At 34.1% G+C, this 20,898-nt stretch overlaps 1 protein-coding gene across 3 annotated transcripts in view; it reads right to left on the reverse strand.

The window, feature by feature from the left end:
- Positions 1 to 20,898, reverse strand: part of LOC134259647 (uncharacterized) — a 35,822-nt gene that overhangs the window by 9,847 nt on the left and 5,077 nt on the right. For 2 of the 3 annotated variants that reach the window (XM_062742248.1, XM_062742246.1), the window contains exons 7-17: positions 20,470 to 20,608; positions 19,936 to 20,051; positions 19,688 to 19,847; positions 16,471 to 16,586; positions 16,240 to 16,342; positions 13,922 to 14,236; positions 13,253 to 13,302; positions 10,661 to 10,807; positions 10,317 to 10,404; positions 2,152 to 2,261; positions 805 to 908 (exon numbers count right to left, since the gene is read on the reverse strand). In XM_062742248.1, the coding sequence (XP_062598232.1) occupies positions 805 to 908; positions 2,152 to 2,261; positions 10,317 to 10,404; positions 10,661 to 10,807; positions 13,253 to 13,302; positions 13,922 to 14,236; positions 16,240 to 16,342; positions 16,471 to 16,586; positions 19,688 to 19,847; positions 19,936 to 20,051; positions 20,470 to 20,608 (1,448 nt within the window). Of the gene's footprint in view, positions 1 to 804; positions 909 to 2,151; positions 2,262 to 10,316; positions 10,405 to 10,660; positions 10,808 to 13,248; positions 13,303 to 13,921; positions 14,237 to 16,239; positions 16,343 to 16,470; positions 16,587 to 19,687; positions 19,848 to 19,935; positions 20,052 to 20,469; positions 20,609 to 20,898 lie in introns of all 3 variants that reach the window. The other variant, XM_062742247.1, reaches the window with a different exon arrangement.

Consider the following 20,898-nt stretch of genomic DNA (forward strand, 5'->3'; position numbering starts at 1 on the left):
TATTGAATTCGTTATAACGAATTTAATTTGTTATAACAGATTTGTTGAATTAATTATAACAAATTCTTTAATTTGTTATAAGGAATTAAATTCGTTAAAACGATTCAAAAATTTGTTATAACAAATTTAATTCGTTTAAACAAATTCTTAAGCTTGTAATAACAAATTAAATTCGTTAAAATATATTCCAAAGTTTATTATAACATATTAAATTCGTTTGATCGATTTCAATAATCAGGATCTATAGAAAAATATATATGAATTCGATATTACGATTTGCGGAATTCGTTGTAACGAATTTAATTCGTTATAACAAATTATGGAATTTGTTTAATTGAAGTCGATTCGTAATATCAAGTTTTACAATATGTTAAAACGAGTTTAATTCGTATAAACAATTTTTTGAATTCGTTATAACAAAATCAACAAATTTGTTATAACAGATTAAATTCATTATAACGAATTCAAAGAAATTGTTATAACGAATTAAATTCGTTATAACAAATTCGACAATTAGTTATATCGGATTCAAAAATATTTTTCGATAGGTCCTAAATAAGCTTCCGTTCAAAAGAGAGCAGATTAATTGTTTACTTTACTTTAAGGATGCTTCAAAAGCCTACCGTGTGTTAAAAAAATTTATTCGTTTTCTTTAACTTATACAACCAATCAATTTACCAAAAATGACGACGCTTATGAATTTCTATATATATGATAGATATTTTAGCTATTTGAGAAAGGCTTAAAGTATTCAAAAGTTACAGCATTTGAATAAACTATGATTTAAAAGTACTTAATACCTACATTGCCAAATCCTCAAAATCCTTTTTTTCAGTCTCCGAAATTCTCCATTCCTCTGTGTGTTTGACTAATATCTTAGCCCCAATCAATATTGATCTAACACCAACCTGTTCATCAATGAATTATTATTTAAAGTAAATATGATTTAAATATATATGGAAAATATGATAAGAAGTTATGAAATAATAAAATATTAAAGTGTTGTTCTATTTCAATGTTTTAGTTTCAAATTGCTAGTAGTTTGCTGTAGTCTAGTCAATAGTTAGATGAGGTTAGACAACAGATGACTTGCGCATCAACTTTAGTGAAACTAGCAGGTTTTTTTTTTTAGAAGAGACCCTAAAAACCGAGGCCCCAGGTGTAGGTACAATAAAGAACCCCCATTTCGCAATAGCCCTGAGCGCCCAAGTTTTTCTTAGGTATACAGCAAAACTCGTTTAGTACGAACACGGATATTGCGAATTTACGGTTATAGCGAAGTCATCTTGGAGGACCAGGTATATAAATTTATTGACTTTCTTATACGGTTATAACGAATTACGGATATGGCGAAGTAATTTCAAAGGTCCCAGTGACTTCGTTATAACCTAGTTTTACTGTATTATGACGCCTTCAAATGAGTGAAACATTCTCGAATAGGACTTAAGCAACATACAAGCAATCATACTCAGCTCTGTTGAATAATGGAAGCCAATAACATATTTCATAATTCAAAATCGAATAAAATACAGTTTACTCAAGTTAAAATTAAACACACATGTACTACATTATTGCAATTCCAATGTAAAGAAATATGCACCAACTATAATTTATACTGTATGCGATTTGAAAACAATGGTAAAGGATGATTGTAAAAGATAATTAGTTAATTCATTGTAATTATAAATGTCGGAACTATTGAAACTATCTAACAGGCATCGTATTTATTCACTCATGTTTGAAAACTATCAAAATTGTTAAAGATTAAAAATAATTAGTCGCGGAAATAGGGGGCCCTGATAGCAGGTACATGTATGACACATCATCCTTTCAGTACATGTTTACTTTTTACCTAGTTTGACTATTTCATTTTTGTGAATAAGCAAACAAATTACATGTAGATGGATTGGTTACTGACACTTGATGAAATATTAATTAGAAATATGCTGTTATAGGTAGTGATAATAGTAAAAAGGAATCAAATGTGAAGGCATTATACGTTTTTTATAACCTGAAATATGTTTTACTTAACATGGACTTAAACGCAGAAAAGGGTATAAAGATCAAATATCAGATCATTTATCCCAGAAAATAACCAATATTTGCATATAATTCTTTTTCAAAAAATCTGAATCTGAAACAAATACTTACACAACCCTTTTCTATAAGTTGTGTTCCTCCATCTAATCGTTTCTTTTTTAAAAGGGCAAAAAACACAAGATCCACCCCTGCGCAATCTTTTGTGAGTATCAGCTGAGAATCTAGAACAAATGAAGCAGTTTGTATTAGGAAGTATCGTAGGTGAAAATTTTTTTTATTTTTAGACAGATTAATAGCTAACATAATTTTCACGATAATGCTTATTCAAGCTAGACATTCTAGTGGATTTAAATGTTTTGTTATGGGTCAGAATAACCCTAAATGCCAGCAAAGATCAATAACAAAATTTAAACTTAACAATAATTTATTTACAGTAATATATAATAAGTATATCAAACATAAAGTACAAACTTAGCAAGAATCTAAAAATACATACATCAGAGTGTCCGTTGCTGCACACAATGTCCCAGTGAAAATATATCCCATTTATATCTCAATAGTGCTTATACGACAAAGTATTCACAATTATTCTATATGCATTGAATTGACAGGGTATTTATACAGTATTATAAATCTAGAATATTCTAGAAATTGTTAAAACATGATATTACTGGAACAATCTGGACATATACAAAATTTAAGAATGTTCTAGATAAAATGACCAAACATGTTGACCACTCTGGAATGTTCAAGAAACTTAATGTTACTAATTATATACATAATGAAACAATACACATCTCACAACACCTCCCCCCCCCCCCTTAAAAAGTTTGAATGTCAATGAAAAACTTAAATTGTAAAACATGTACATTAATACAAAATCTAGTATGTTTACGATACTCTTGACAAGGCGTCTGCAATAACATTGTCTTTGCCTTTGATATGCTTAATTGTTATGTTGTATTCTTGTAACAACAAACTCCATCTAGTCAGTCTTTGATTCTTGTTTGACAATTTATGCAAAAATGTCAGGGGGTTGTGATCAGTATACACAAGAATTGGATGCAAAGTAACATTCAAATAAACATCAAAATGCTGTAAAGCTAACAACAAAGCAAGGCATTCTTTTTCAATAGTAGAATAATTTCGTTGACATTTTGTAAGTTTCTTTGAAAAATAAGAAACAACTCTATCTACATTATCACTATGTTCTTGAAACAAAGCTGCCCCGATTCCAACATCACCAGCGTCAACAGTAAGCTTAAATTGCTTGGAAAAATCTGGAGTTGACAGAACTGGGTTGCTCATAAGGACAGATTTGATTTTATGAAAGGATTTTTCACAGTCCTTTGTCCATTCAAAGTTAACCCTCTTTTGTAAAAGATTTGTAAGTGGACTAACTACTGAGGAAAAATTTGGACAAAATTTTCTGTAAAACCCAGCCATGCCCAAAAACCTCATTAATTCTTTCTTGTTTGTAGGAATAGGGAACTTTGCAATAGCTTCCACTTTAGCCATTATGGGTGTAACATAACCTTGACCTACTTTATGACCTAAATACTCTACATAAGCATGACAAAATTCGCTCTTCTCAAGATTCACAGTTAAGTTTGTTTTAGCTAAAATGTCAAATAAAGCACGCATGATTCGGAGATGTTCGTCCCATGTGTTGCTGTATATGATGACATCATCAATGTAGGCCTCGCAACCCTCAAGGTCTTGAAGAAGGGAATGAATCATCCTTTGGAATGTAGCCGGTGCGTTTTTCATGCCAAAAGGCATTACTTTATACTGGTAAAGTCCATCTGGTGTAGCAAAAGCAGATATTTCTTTTGCTCTTTCTGTTAACGGTACTTGCCAGTAGCCTTTCAACAGGTCAAATTTACCGACAAATTTCGCATTTCCAATGTTGTCAATACAGTCATCGATTCAGGTATTGGATATGAATCAGTTTTGGTAACAGAATTCACCTTTCTAAAGTCTGTACATAATCGGTAAGAACCGTCCTGTTTTGGTACAAGAATACACGGTGAGCTCCAATCACTTTTACTAGGTTCAACAATGTCATTGTCCAACATGTACTGCACTTCCCTTCTTAGGTACTGCAATTTTATTGGATTCAGACGGTACGGATGTTGTTTGATAGGCAGAGCGTCGCCAACTATAACATCATGACAAGCTGCATTAGTTTTCTTTGGAACATCCGAGAAGATTTGATGATACTCATTCATCAAGTTTTTAACTTGTTCTTTTTGGTGAATGTTCAAATGTCCAAGTTTGGCATCAAAATCAGCCAAAATTTCTGAGTTTTTCAAACGAACACTCTGATTACAATCTTTCTCATTCATTTCTACACTCGTATCACTTTCAATACAATTTTGAACAGTCTTAGCATTGGCTAAAGTGGAAACTGGTTTTACAGAATTTCGGTCACACCTTTCAAAATACTCTTTTAACATGTTAATGTGACAAACCCGTTTCTCTTTACGTCGACCTGGTGTCTTAACTACATAGTTTACATCACTGATCTTGCTTTCAATTTCATAAGGGCCATAAAATCTGGCCTGTAAAGGATGACCAGGAATAGGTAAAAATACAAGAACCTTATCACCTGGCTTAAACACCCTATTTCTGGCATCTTCAGCATTGTTTTTAGGGTTTGATGAAAACGTTCTAGCGCTCCCTGGGACTCAGGATGATAAGCAGTTGATCTATATTGCCTTATACCCAACTCATGCATGACTTGCTGGAACAACCCCGACATAAAATTTGAGCCTTGATCCGACTGAATTGCCTTGGGTGCTCCTACAAAACTGAAAAACTTGGTTAGGGCCTTAACTATGCTCTTTGCCTTTATATTCCTTAGAGGTATGGCTTCAGGAAATCCAGTGGATGTACACATAATGGTAAGTAAATACTGGTTTCCAGATCTGGTCCTAGGCAAAGGTCCTACACAATCCACTAATACTCGACTAAACGGTTCTTCAAAAGCTGGAATGGGTTGGAGAGGAGCAGATGGTATCTTCTGATTTGGTTTACCTACCATCTGACAGACATGGCATGACTTGCAAAACTTCGAAACATCCTTTCTTAGCTTAGGCCAATAAAAATGACTCAAAATCCTATTATAAGTCTTATTGACACCTAAATGACCTGCCATAGGTGTATCGTGAGCTAAACTCATGACATCTCGACGATAAGCAGCTGGGACCACTATCTGGTGAACAACACGCCACACTTCATCTGGAGAAGCATCAGGTGGTCGCCATTTTCGCATAAGGATGCCATCTTTCATATAGAAGCATTCTCCAACTTTAGTAGCCTCTTCTGGTGGAAGTGCCCTCTTACTAAGTGGAATGATATCTGGGTCTTTATGTTGTTCAGAGAGTAAACGTTCTCGGCTGAGGATGTCCTTGCCTTTGCTAACTAGTGGATGCAACTCATCATCCTCACCACCAAATTTTGGTAACAGTTCTTTCTTCTCTTGCTTCTTGATATTGTGTGGTTCCATGTTTGTTTGAGTGCCATTAAGGTCAGATAAGAAAGTGTCATTCAAATCAATATCAACAGAGGAATTCGTCTCGTCAAAGGCTTGAGTATGGTCTGCCTCCATTTCTCGTCTTCTGGCCATCGCTCTAGTAACAGCACAGGCTGGATAAATGTCATCATCTACATCATTATACATGACATCTGGAGTGATCTTCTCACAAACTATAGGATCTGGTACAACTTTTCCACCAGCCAGATCGTTGCCTAACAACAAAGAAATGCCTGGAACGGGAAGAGTAGGTCGAACACCTACGATAACAGGTCCAGTAACTAAATCTGACTTCAAACTAATTCTATGCAGGGGAACATTAATGACGCCTAGCTCCACACCATGTAATAAAACTGACCCACCAGTAAAAGTCTGCTCAGACAAAGGAAGCACGCCCTCTAACAATAACGTCTGTGCAGCACCAGTATCTCTCAAAATCTGGACAGGTTTAATTTCGCTAGAGTCACCGAGTGAAACAAATCCCTGAGACATAAAGGGCTTATAATCCTCCATAGAATCAATAGAACTGGACTGTGAACCCTGGACATCAGGAGTGTCAGAACAATTCGAAACTAAGGCTTCTCTATCACCTCTAACTGCCGCACAAGCATGTGGTTGAGTTTTATCAAAATCATTTTTTCTCTTAAGTTTAAAGCATTCACTGATCAGATGACCCTTTTTCTTACAATAACTACAAGTAGGAAGCGACCCTATTCCAGACGATCCTTCAACACGTCCTGAACCGGACTTAAAACCACCTTGGGATGGAGACTGGGAACTTGTGAAAGACTGAGACCCTGAACCACTCTTTTTATATGTGTCTGAATTGGTAGAATTACTGCTAGTCTGAAATCTTGAAACAAAATTTTTATCAAGTTTCTTAGATCTAAACCAGTGATCGAATAAATCTTCTTTCTCTCGTGAAAATTCAACAAATGTTTGATTATCAAACTTTCTATACTTTCTGAACTTTTGTCTATACGCTTCAGGTACTAATTCATATGCTTTTAATATTGCTGCTTTGACCTTCTCATAGTCTGAACTTTCAGCTACCTCTAATGCAGAGTATACCTCAGCCGCTTTTCCAACCAGTACACTTTGTAACATTGTTGACCAAACATTTCGTGGCCATTTAAGATTCTCTGCTACCTTTTCGAATTGTGGAAAATATTTGTCTACAGATTTTTCTTGAAATTTTGGAACTAATCTGATATTTTTTGCTGCGTCAAATTCAGTTTTGACAACTGACGGTTCTGGTTGGTTCTGTAATTTTAATTTCTCTAATTCAAAGTTCATTTCACGCTCTCTTTCTCGCTCTTGTCTTTCTCTTTCTCGCTCTTGTCTTTCTAATTTGTCTAATTCAAATTTTCGTTCACTCTCTCGTTCTTCTCTTTCTCTTTCTAATTTTTCTCTTTCAAATCGCATTTTCTCTAACTCTAATTGAAACTGATATTCTGCCATTTTATAAGAGCCTAACTCTGATTTAACTGTATATTCTGGAAGATCGTATTTTTCAAAGATGTTTTCTTCTACTAGTTTGTTTGCAACCTTAATTCTAATGTCTTGCTTTTTCTGAGAGGATTTAACATCTAACCCAAAATGCAAACATAATGCGATCAAGTCATCCTTTTTTAACGTATCAAAAACCTGAACACTTGGTGAACTAAGAAAGTCTGTGACCGAAAACACCATGTTGATTTCTGCTGGCTTATAATTAAATTTAAGGTTCAATTAACAAAAATTCTGACAATAAACTGCAAAAGTGCAAGAAATTCTTTATCCCGGACGAGCCCGAAATTCTGTTATGGGTCGGAATAACCCTAAATGCCAGCAAAGATCAATAACAAAATTTAAACTTAACAATAATTTATTTACAGTAATATATAATAAGTATATCAAACATAAAGTACAAACTTAGCAAGAATCTAAAAAATACATACATCAGAGTGTCCGTTGCTGCACACAATGTCCCAGTGAAAATATATCCCATTTATATCTCAATAGTGCTTATACGACAAAGTATTCACAATTATTCTATATGCATTGAATTGACAGGGTATTTATACAGTATTATAAATCTAGAATATTCTAGAAATTGTTAAAACATGATATTACTGGAACAATCTGGACATATACAAAATTTAAGAATGTTCTAGATAAAATGACCAAACATGTTGACCACTCTGGAATGTTCAAGAAACTTAATGTTACTAATTATATACATAATGAAACAATACACATCTCACAACAGTTTAATTATTTATTAACGTCACTCTTATGTAAGTGGAAAAATAACAAAGAGTGGTCGAGTGGACTGATTCCGGAAATACTCAGGGTAGAATCTGGGATCCGTTTTAAAAGAACTTACGACTTAAGGTCAACTTTAGTTCTTCGTTCGTATAACTTTCTAAATAGCAATATATTGAAAATAATTTAAATCTTTCTTAAAGGAATGTAGTAAGATACAGTACCGACCAGACCCAACCTGACACAAAGCAGTCCCAGAGCAGTCCCGGGGACTGCTTTCTGGGACTGCTAAAGCAGTCCCACAGCGGTCCCAGAGCAGTCCCAGAGCGGTCCCAGAGCAGTCCCACAGCAGTCCCAGAGCGGTCCCAGCAGTCCCAGCGGTCCCAGAGAGCAGTCCCAGCAGTCCCAGAAAGCAGTCCCAGCAGTCCCAGTGGGTGGGGTTTATAACTTTAATGGGCGGAGCTAACTCAGAAATGAGATTTCCAATAAACAATGGAATATAAAAGGCAGTAAATATTGATTCTGTGTAGTATGCCAGGAATCCTTACATGTACGCGAAGGTCATTTATGAACAGAACATGTACATGTACGCGCATAAAAATTGAAATTATAATATTTATTGGAGGAAGAAGGCTTTCACACTTACATGTACATATATGAATTACACTGAACATGAATATTTAATCACAATTCTTGGGTATATTAATAATTCTTCTGTGATTGATACAGGTTCCCATATTTATTTTTTTACAAAAAATTAAACGTGAATTAAATATTTTCCACCAGAAGAAGCTTTAGATCTAAATAGATCTTATCATTATATGGCCAATTTAGACTATGAGGATACTCTGAAGTTAGAGTTTTCTTAAGTATTGGGGCTTGTAAAAAAAATTCCTTGCTAATTTTGCCAAGTATTATTTTTCAGTCATGATTATTTTTACTGATATGTCAATTAAATTATCGTTAATGCCTAGTTCTATAAAACTCAGTTTTAAGTGTTTTATTTGTAAATGTTAGAGTGTACATCTGTAAATCACCAGAATGGAAGCTTCAGATTATGTTCAAAATTAATTATCCCGAAAGAAATTTAAACACATTTCATTTATCACTTTTTTCGCATTAAATACATTGAAATTAGGGTCATTGTTTACCAGCATGTTCAATGATGTGTAACACTGATACAAATACCCAAATAACATGTATCGATTTTTCTGCCCAAAGGCGATTGAAACAATGGGTGTTGATACCATCTTATAAACATTAATCGGCCAGGTAAACACTAGCAAAACAAAAAAGAAATAAATCACAATTCCCGGTATTTTCATTTTTTTAAAATAAATATACATGTACTCTTTTAATAACTTGTTTATTAATTAAAAGCTACCGGTAATTCATTAATTCCCCAATGATTATTCACATAGTTTATGTTACGGGAGAATAGTAGCATAATTTTATTTCATGGTCATTTAATAAATTGTTGGGTTTTATTTGAGGGTTATATGGAATACTCTTTTTTTTTTAGCGTGGTCCTTATAAAATGTGTAGCATTTTTAATAAAAAACATTTTATATCTAACTGTAATGATTATTTTTAATTAGTACCTGTGCAAATTTTGAGTACATATTAAAATTTAACATTAAATAATTAAAAAGGCCCACATGTAGCAATTTTCTCGTAAACTTGTAGTTTATTTTTAGGGATAAAATTTTTTTCATGAATTCCTTATTTATCAACTTTTTTTTTATTTATTCTAAATAACATTAATTTGTGTAAATATACAGTCCTTGAAAATATCAATTAACTATAAAAATCTCTACTTATTAAAAGAATGTAAGAAATCCTTGCTTATTAAACAGTTTAAACTCCTCTCTGCTGCAAGTAAACAAAACAACAGGGAGCCTGCAAATTCAGAATACACAAGGGGGCGGAGCTATCATGTCACTCAGAACCTTTTTCACACATGAGTGAACAAAGCAGTCCCAGAAAGCAGTCCCGGGGGCAGCTGGGACTGCTGGGACTGCTTTTCATAGCAGTCCCAAAGCAGTCCCATAGCGGTCCCAGAGCAGTCCCACAGCGGTCCCAGAGCAGTCCCACAGCAGTCCCAGCGCGGTCCCAAAGCAGTCCCGGGGACTGCTTTCTGGGACTGCTTTGGTGTCAGGTTGGGTCTGGTCGGTACTGTATTTTTAAACTAAAACTTTTGAACATAATTATCATTTTTTGCAGAATGTTTCAATCATCTGAAGTTTTGGTCTTAGTCGTAAGTTCTTTTCTTTTGTAAAACGGGCCTCTGGTGCCTAGGGGGATTAGGACTCCCCCATTGAACGATTAAATCCTTGTATTGTTCACATAGATGGAAATTTCCATCGTTAGAGGAAGTGTAAAAACTAAATTTTAGTTACTGGTATGAAAGAGGTCACCAAAATTACTGTGCTTTAAAATTTTCATTATCTGTCTTTCTAATTGCTTATTTAGTTTATTTATCAAACACTACCTTCTGTAATTTTTGGTGGACGGTATGTTGATTTTGTTGCTGTCCTTAATTCTTCCCAAAGACCGGATTTGAATTCATTCTTCATATTCTGTTCCATGGAAAATATTTGCCATGAAATAGCAAGATACATTATCATTGTAGAATTAAATTTACCAAGCATGATTACACTTTAAATTTAAAAGTTTATATTAAACGCGTCTTTGAAACAAGAAATTATGATGAATTTTAAACAGAATGAAAAAATTCTCCGAGTATAAGACATCACTGTCGAATTTAGCAGAACAATGTGAGGTCTGCAGAAATAAAAACCCCCCAGATATGTAGATATTTGAAAAAATCCCTACCTTTTCGTAAATATATTCGATTGATTTCTGATTGAATATATCATCCAAAGTCTTAAGTGTGCTGATGTATTCCCCTGGAAACATCCATTGACCGTCCTTTAATAACTGACAGGAAAGACTTCTAACATAGAGCAGCATTTCTCCTCTCTGCAGATGTGTTATATTTAAAAGAAAAAAGTTAACGTATTCAAAAGAAAATTGAATATCTACTATACAAGCGTAATGGATATATATTGCAAAACATTTAAATTATTTTTCGATCACGACAAAGAACACACGACGTGTGTGGCCGATCAGCAGGGTATGCTGACTTCTCCATGGTACCTGATCCTACCTCTGATGTTTCGGAGGTCCGTGTTTGCTCCGGTCCCATTTTATTTTGTTTTATGAACTTTGATATTGAATACTGTTCGTTATCTCCATATCTTTCTTTTCTGTTCAATCTTTTTGTAGAAATTGTTTTTCATTTGTTTAATAGGACGACTTTCTACAGCCTGTGATTATTTCCATGGGTATTAATTGTGTCCAGTCAAAATAAGATGTGTTTTTGTTTTCATTTAAGGTAGAACAAAACACCCATGGATTTTATTTTAACCAATTTTGTAAAAAGTACCGGAGAAAAAAAAGAATTATATTACTATTTTGACAACAATGAATGATCCTTGTAAGAAAAATAATAAGTTTTGGTATGTTTGTGTCATATTTTGTGAAAACATCGGAGAATCCTACATATTGGTCACTTGTGGGCTTACATTTTGGTCTGTGTTTATGCTATCTAAGTGCAATAAACAAGCATCCATGTAACAGTCTATTACAAAATGCAGTGTAACTTTTGTTCCATAAATAGTAAAGGGTTGATATTTGGACACATATATACGGAGTATCCATTCTTAATGTACTACAAAGGTCAAGGTCATATCAAGAGGTCAAAGGTCAAATATTTTGACGTCATCTACTGAATCTCTTAGTTTTTTGCCATTTATTTTTTTATCGCCAAAATATCTGAAACCACCGGTTCAATTTTCTTTATTTTTACACATTTTATTCTAAGACCCATTTGAAATATTCTGTTGATTTTTTGTAAAAATTGAATTATACATTTTCTCTGAAGAACACTAAAACTGTAGGATATTTACAGGTGAACTTTTAATTCCGATGCTATGTATGTTCTATTTTTACTTTATATCTTACTCTAATTTTCCAGTATCAATTTGACTTACTGATTTAAAGTAACAAAAAGGTTATATTTTTTAAAAGTATTACACAAATTTGCAATAGATCAATTAATGAAATAAAATTTCTAAAATAAGGCTCATTTTGAAGTCGAATGTCTGATTTCACAATCTTCTTACAGGGGTCTGATAGGCCATTTTTCGGACTATGTGGGCAAAAAATGTGTGGTTGAATTTCTTTCATATCATATATAAAGAGAGATTTTGTATCTTAGAACAAAATAGCAAAGTTTCAGAAAAATTGAATTTAAGGAAATTTTTGGCCTATCTATTGTGTCCTACCTTAAAGCAGCATCGATAAAACAGATTCTGTAGGGAAAAAAAAAATCTCTCTGTGGTCAATCAATCACAAAAACTCGTCTCTACGTTTAGTGGATACATGTATATCTCTTTTTGTTTTATGACATTGTGATAAATCTGACGGCTTCAATTTGTCACTCGTCAGGTTAAGTTATATACCCTTATCACACCATATAAAGTTCTTCTTCCAGTTAATTCGAAACGCAAGAGCATGCTTTTTGAAATGTTTTTTTTTTTTGGCGGGGAAAGTAACTTGATAAAGCAAGAAATCTCATTAAATAACTACAATTCTTAATTTCCATAGTTGATACAATTCTTAGTCCTACCTAGTCCTACCCAATTTATCCGTCTAATTCTGATTGACGTTTTACATACTAATTGAGAGACCGTTATTTACACGCTTAATTGTCGATGTATTTTCCCGTTATTTTCCAGATCATGACATTCGCTTCGTAATCGGCCTGCCGGGGTTCGATTCTCGTTCGCGGAACCGTGTCAAACCTAAGACCTAAACATAGGCAGTGACTGTTCGTTCACAAAGCGCCCGGCACTAGAAGTGAAAGTCACGGGTCTTTTGGATATGGCCTAAAAACATAAGCCCCGTGTCACGGTGGGCGTGATAAAGAACTCTCACTGCTCAATGGCCCTGAGTTCCGAGTCTAGGTCTAAATTTGAAAACCTTTCACTGCTTGCGTCTCTATATGAGTGAAAAACTCTCGAATGAGACGTTAAACAATATTCAATCAATCAATCAGATCATGCCAAGGAGCACACAGCAGATGTGACCAGTCGGCAGGGGATGCTCAGTCATCCCATTTCCTCCTGATCTAAGATGTCATGTTTTAAGAGAGACTCGTTTGCTCTACTCTAGATTTGTACTGTATCAGTGAACTGTTGAGATTTAAAGACTAAGATTTATAAACTTTCGTTATCTTCACAATTCAGATTCCTATTGCAAATCTAAAAACTGGATGTTACAACGATTACAAGTTTGATACACTTATGGGTAGACAGGATGAGAGAGCCCAACTTTTAATTAATATATCTGGAATATACTTGCCGGAACTGTTTGTGATCTTCTTCGTAGGGACTTCAGTTTGTGAATCACAACTATTAGGAGAATAAGATTAAAAGATCATAACAATGAATTAACGTAACCATCATTTAAATACACAATTATTCATTGCTGAATAAACAGTTTTACTTTTAGCTTCAGAAGTTCCGTATGCCTTTAATTCATCTCACATCATACAAGTTTTGTATACTAGTATGTATGAAAAGATTCCTTTATGCGTGTAAGTGTATTTCATTGTAAAATACAAAATGCAGGTTTTGTATACTAGTATGCATGAAAACGCAATGCCACATATACATTTAGATTCCTTTATACATGTAAGTGTATTTTATTGGAAAATAAAGAATCAATAATTTTGTGCAAGCGGTTTTTATCCCCATTAAGTAATAAGTTCGTGGTACGTGTACTGTACATATTTTCATGGAGTCAATTTTTAAAGGTTTGAGGAAAAAAAATATTGGGTTTTTGGGATTTGATTTCAAGGTTGAAAAATTTTAGTAGTAATGAATATAGAATTTCGTAGTGGTCAAAAATTCAGGCATACCTCAAAAACAACGAAAATTAAACCCCTAACAACTATTTAATCCCTTTTCATTTATATTATAGATATATATTTGAGTTTTTTGAAGTGTATTGTATTTGCTATTAATTTACCACCAACAATAGTTGAAGCTACCAGGCGAACGAAGTCCTTATTGATTGCTTTGGATATCAAACATCGTTGGTTATCAATATCAGTTTCTAATGCTTGATCTTTTTGCCACTCTCGCACAATCCATGGTTTGGTCCGATCTACTTCATACTTATTTTCCAATTTTAACTTCTTATCTTTTGAAGTAATTGGCTGACTCATATTCATGTTACTTTCACTTGCTTCCGTTACACGCAAATCTTCATCTGTTTTAGAATTATTGTTTGGACTGACTGATGACATATTCTTACAAAAACATCCTCTGGGAAAGCAACAATCTACAAGGCAAGCAAAAAAGCGATACTTGTGGCATATTTGCAAAGGTTATTATGGAAATAATACAAAACAACTTCATTTTGATAAGATCCCTATGAATAGATAAATGTTAAATAATTAACATGTATTCGGCTATTGTTGATATATTTGAAAAACAGTCAAATTTTTCTAATAGAGGTCAGAATGGTTGGATTTGTTTTTAGTAATGTTGCACCATTGTATTTATTTACTGTAGAGGCACTAATTTTCGTTTGGATAAAATTTTGTTGATTTGTTATCAAAAATAGTTTCGTTGGCATTTAATTTCGTTGTTTTGAAAGTAACCCTAATCAATATATGGTCATATAAAATTTTGTGTGGGATTTAATTTCGTTGTTAATTATTAACAGCGAAATAAACGAAATTTAATCCCCAACGAATATTTGTGCTTTTACAGTAATCTCTGACAAATAGAAATTATACAATAAAACTTTTTCTAACAGGTTTTTCTTCAAATGAAATATGTGGAGATAAGAACATAATTCAGAATTCAGGGCTTAAAAGTCAATAATACAATACAAATATGGAGCAGAGCTAACATGGACCCAAAAAACATTATAGGTTGGATCAGGTGCCATGGAGGAGTGAGAATCTCTTGCTGACTGGTCACAATTGTCGTTTGATTCTTGTCATTTTCGAAAAAAAGGGGGAAATCCTTGGACAACTCAGATGGTAAATAGTGGCCTAACAATAAGTATAAAAAAAACGTCAGTCAGCATTTCACTAAAGAACTGATTGTATTTTAAACGAGACTGTATATTTTCTTGTTTCTTCTACAAAATGAAAATTTAAAAGAATGTTAGTCTGTTCAGAAGCGTTTCGTACGTAACATTCATATTAAAAAAAATAAAAAATACGTATGTTTCGTAGGTACCTTTCATATTTAAACAAGAGACCCAGGGGCCATATCGCTCACCTGAGCACTGTGGCTAGGAGAAAAAGCAAAAAGCAGTTTTGTATTAAAAAGCTTAAATGCATGAGTCGTCTCTTTGATCCCCAATTGTGGCCCCATCCTACCTCCGGGGGTCAGGATTTAAACAAACTTGAATCTACACTACGATAGGATGCTTCCACATGAGTTTCATATTCCATGGTCCAGTGGTTCTTGAGAAGATTTTTAAAGATTTTCCCAAGTATATATTCTTACATGTATGTTAAACTTTAACTCCTTATCATGGTCCCACCCTAACCCTGTGGGTCATGATTTGACGAAACTTGAATTTATAATACCAGAGGACGCTTCCACATGTGTTTCATCTTTCCTGGCTCAGTTCTTGAGAAGAATTTCAAGGGTTTTCCCTACGTATTCCTATGTTAAATTGACCTCCCCCCATAATGGCCCCAACATATCTCTGGGGTCATGCTTTGAACAAAGTTGAATCTACACTACCAGAGGATGCTTCCATTTGAGTTTTGTCTTTCCTAGCCCAGCGGTTCTTGAGAAGAAGAATTTTAAAGATGTCCCTATGTATTCCTATGTTAAACTCCGAACACCCCATAATTGCCCCACCCTGCCCCAAGTGGTCATGTTTGAACAAACTTGAATGTACATGACCAGAAAATGCTTCCACGTGAGTTTCATTTTTCCTGGCCAAGTAGTTCTTGAAAAGAAGATTTTTTTAAAAAGATGCCATCAATTTTTTACTACTTCATAATTATCTCCCCCTAGAAAAGAGCATAACGCTTCATTTGAAGAAACTTGAATCCCCTTTACCCAAGGATAGTTTGTGGCAAGATTGGTCGAAATTGGCCCATTGGTTCTTGAGAAGAAGATTAAAATGTGAAAAGTTTACGACAACGACGACATCAACGACGACGACAGACAACGGACAAATTTTGATCAGAAAAGCTCACTTGAGCCTTCGGCTTAGGTGAGCTAAAAAGCTTGACGACAGACAGTACAGCACAAAATGCTCACTGTTTAGCATTTTGAGTATTAAAGTTGCAAAGGCTACAGGTAACTTACCAGTGTTTAGATTTGTTGCTCTTTTTGAACTTTCTTCTTTCACTTTACTACCTTTTTTCATGCAAGATTCTGAACTCCATAATACGGACACATAACTAGAATCCTATTAAAATTCACAGGTTCATAATTTTAGAAAAAAGGGAACTCTATACACTTTATTTCAATGCAAAAAGAGACATTAAAATGAATAAAATATAGATGTTTACAAATAATAAACTCTTATGAACTCACCTCGAAGGATAAAATTGGTATTTCCGCCTCATTGGCTTTATCTTGAATGCATTTCTCCATCTCTTCAATTGCATATGACGTAACAATAACGGGCATAACTTTTTCTCCAAAGAAACCTTAAAAATGGCGTAATCAGTGATAGTAAGTGAGCTGATTCAAACAAAAAATCTTGTATTGTATCTGCAGGGTAAGTTCTTTTTTCAACAAGAAAATTTAAGTCCTAAAACCCTCAGAAGTCTAATATTTGACATTTTTTAGGGGAGGGGTGTCCAAACGAATGTTCTTTGACCTTTATTTAGTCGCCTGCGTGGCGCACTGGTAAGGACGTCTGCAATAGAGTCAAGAATGAAGGAGTTGATCCTTTCGTCGCGGGTTCGAATCCCACTGTGGGTCAAGGAAACCGGCCCTTCGGATGATATCGTAAAACCCCGTTGTCCTGTGTCTCATGAAGTGCTGGGACAAAGAAGACACCCCGCTGTTCAATCGCCGTAAGTGCCGAGTATATGTCAGATTATGTAGCCCTCTGACGGCAAGTGGTGGCGTCTCCATATAAGGGAAAAACAGCAATAACACCAATCCATCAATTAATTAATCAAGAAATAAATCAATCATAGCTTTAATGCATACATGTATGACATTGATAATTAGGAAATTATCATTAATACTTGAATTAAAGTTTTGATGATAAAAAACTAACCTTGTGCACGGAAAAAGGAAAAAATAACAGGTTCAGCACAATATATAGTTGCTTTAAAATTCCGCATAAAGCCTTTACAGAGTTTTAGTAAACATTTAAATAATTTTTTTTTGCTCTGTAAAATTAACATTTATTTAGGTACAAGATACGCAGCACAGTAAAGGTTACAGTAAGAAGGCGGGGTCTAATTTCTACGGGTAATGTTTACTATCCCACATGTGTCGTCAACTACTCGTCAACTGATCAAGCTAAAACAGTTGACCATTAGAAGTTGAATTTTGTTCTGAAAAGCGTTCAACTGATTTGCATAAAATGTTCAGTTGACCATTAGTTGATTGCTAATACTTTGAAATTTTCATTTAAAACAAGAGTTGACCACTAGTTGAACACTCCGACTTGTTAGAAAATTTCTCCCACGCTACATTTATGTTGTGTTTTAAATAACATTATCATAGATCGGGTTTGTTATACCATAATTACAACAGCACATGTGCGTTCTGTTGAAATATGTTTGACTTTTACCAGATGTTTTGTGTACTGATAAAATCATGCTCTCGATTTAAAGAAAGCAGCAGCACTTTTCAAATTAAGAAACAAATCCTTTATTTATATCCAAAAAATGAATAAGATTTATTAAGTGTATGCCCTTGCGGAAGAGCGAATTAATGAGGCACCTCGATGTAAAATATACCTAAACTCAACATAAAAACACGACAGAATTATTTGAATACATTCTCTTGATACTTAATGAATAATCGCACTAAACATAGAATATACATTTGTGTTATTAGCCTATTTAAAACCTGTAAATAATATTCTGTTCAGGCGCGGATCCAGGATTTGGAGTTAGGGGGGGGGCGCCAAAATTAGGCAAGGGGTCTGGGGGCCGCCTTGAGGCCCCCGGTGGGTCCAGGGCAAAACCCTGGTGGGGGCCCAGGGGGCGAAGCCCCCGGAAGCTCCTGGATTCTAGAGATTTTGAAGGGTGAAAATGAGGTCTACCAAGTAGACATATTTGATTTATGCTAACTTTAACAATTTTAGGGGGGGGGGGGGGGGCGCGCCGGGTGCGCCCCCCCCTTAAATCCGCCACTGCTGTTTTATAATACAACGCATTTTTCATTGTTAAATAATTCCCAAATCTGCCTCTCACAGTACATGAAATACGTCATTTTTACCAATATGACGTCATAATTGAGAAGTTCATCTAGATCAGTGATTTGTTTAAAACCAGCTGTATGGGAAATAACTAGCGACTTTAATTAATGCATTGATAAGTTTTATTGTTTATTATGCTAATACAGTTAAAAATTGCAAATTATTTCACTTTCGGTAATATGAGGAATGCATAAAAGTCATATTTTTGTGTGACGTCACAGGAAATCTTTCCCGTATAGATTAGGTCCCGCCCCCTTTTTCTAGCCTTAACAGTGCTGTGCAGTGAGAGGCTGATCAAGTCACATTATTGTACAATGAAAAATATCTTTTATTCTGAAATAAAATATTATTTGCAGTTAAAGAAAAAGCAGTTCTCTTGGATGCAATGTCTACTTTACTATTTATTTGATAAACGCTCCGTATATCCTCCAGACAAGTGATACTGTCGTGTGTTTGTCTGCAGATTCAACGAAAAAGTAATAGAAGGACCGTAATAAATCAATTTATTGAAAGGGCATACATTGTACCCTTAATTATTTTGCCAAGGTATTTGAAAATTGCTGCGAACCTCATGAAATCTTGCAAATAAATTAAATATAGCTATATTCAATGTAATTGACCAGCAAAATATTCAACCTGCCGCCCAACAAATTATGTTTTAGCAATTAAAAAGGGTAATCTATATAGGTTCGCAGCACTTTCCACAAGCTACAGATAGTGTTGAAAAAAAATCATAAATTAAACTAAGATTTTGATTTGGTTATGCCCTAGCAATATTAGAATTTATAGATGACCTCGAAACTGCAAGTATAATTGCAAAGATCGTGTGAGTTCGACATCATGCAACAAGTCTAAACAAACATCTAAATGTTTTCAACATGTAGATGTGAACCAAATTACATTTTTTTTATATCAGTGATCGAAGTCCTAAAAAGAATCGCCCATCTTTATAAAGTATTTGTTTTTTATCTTAAAAATCGCCGATTTTTCCATTAGTAACCTTAACTGTGCTTCGTATCCCTCTGTCTTTATTTAAAGCTTGAAACAAGGATAGTTTATATTACAATATTTTCGAATAAAAAAAATGAAATTTGTTATTTTTTTAATCCCAGAAATACTCAAAATTTGCAACATTTTCTTTTTTGGTAGGTTTTGGTTTCAAAGTGGTACCTCAGTTTTCTTACAATTTTCTTTTCTAGTAAAAAGCTACGCAATAATATATTTTCTCTGGCCATTTTTTAGATGATGTCTATGCTTTGTGGCTTTTCAACATTCTCATTTTTTAAGACACATCTCTTTCCCCCTATATCAATTTTTTTTTATTAAAGTCAGTTTTAAAAGGTGGGTTAATTTAATGAATCTTACGTTCAGCAATGTCAATAAAGTAACCGATGTTGGAACAATTTCTATTTCTTTGCAGGAGTCCCTTCCTCTTTTTCTTTCCTTTTACTTTTCTCTCATCTTTGTTGATACTACTTTCTTCTTTCATAACTTTGAACATTCTAAAGTTGTTGTCAAGCAATTTCTAAAATAAAAAAGTTTAACTTTAGAATGCGTTTTACTTATAAGAGAGAGAGAGAGAGAGAGAGAGAGAGAGAGAGAGAGAGACTTACGGTAATTGTTTCCTTTCTGGTATTTTCATGCACACCACAACTTTGAATATTTTCTTGACGATTGTGCCAGAGTACAACTTGGTCATAAACCAAGTGACAGGATATTCTTGAATGACCTATGGTTACCAGAAAAATATCTCAGGACTCAGATCAAAGCAGGTAAATTGAATATCCTGTACAATTTATTTACTGTTCAAATGTATGCTGATATGGATAAACAACTACCACTGGCAGTAAACAATTGTGATGCACGAATTCATCAAACAATAAACGAAGCCAAACGAACAATACCATAGTTAATTAGTTAATGTTAATTTTGTTTGCTACAAATAACTGTATTGATTCAAAGCTTAAATATTTTTTTATATAAGGTAATACATGTTGTGATTAATTTTGTAAATCAAAATTAGCGTCATAGGCTAGCTATAACTATATCTGATAGGCTCCACTCAGCTTACTGTTGAATTTTAAAAAGTTGTATTTACTGATTTTAGTTTTTGATTGGACCAGAGGTGAATTAATAAAATAGAATACTTAGAAGATTCAAAACGTCCTGAAGAATATCATCCTTTTGGTCTACGAAGATGAAATGAAGAACTGGTCTATAAGAGTTTTCCCAGCTCACAGAGGCTTCTTTTTTCCACACTTGAACTTGAATTTTAGAGACTTGTTCCTATCAATATCAAAAATTATACTTAGATTACAATTTTATGTGCGGTAATTTTTTGTGTGTTTAGAAGTATACGAGTTTCTAAGGTATTTTTCTGGATAATATTTGTTTACTAATATATATTATTGATTGATTGTATATTGTTTAACGTCCCTCTCGAGAATTTTTCACTCATATCGAGACGTCACCGTATGCCGGTGAAGGGCTTCAAATTTTGACTTTTACTCGGCTTTCAGGGCCATTGAGCAGTGAGGGATCTTTATCGTGCCAACGCCTGCCGCTGACACGGGGCC

Source organism: Saccostrea cucullata, unplaced genomic scaffold (assembly GCF_032062105.1).
Source record: "Saccostrea cucullata isolate Sc308-1 unplaced genomic scaffold, CSIRO_AGI_Scuc_v1 ctg1911, whole genome shotgun sequence".
Taxonomy (NCBI): Eukaryota; Metazoa; Mollusca; class Bivalvia; order Ostreida; family Ostreidae; genus Saccostrea; species Saccostrea cuccullata.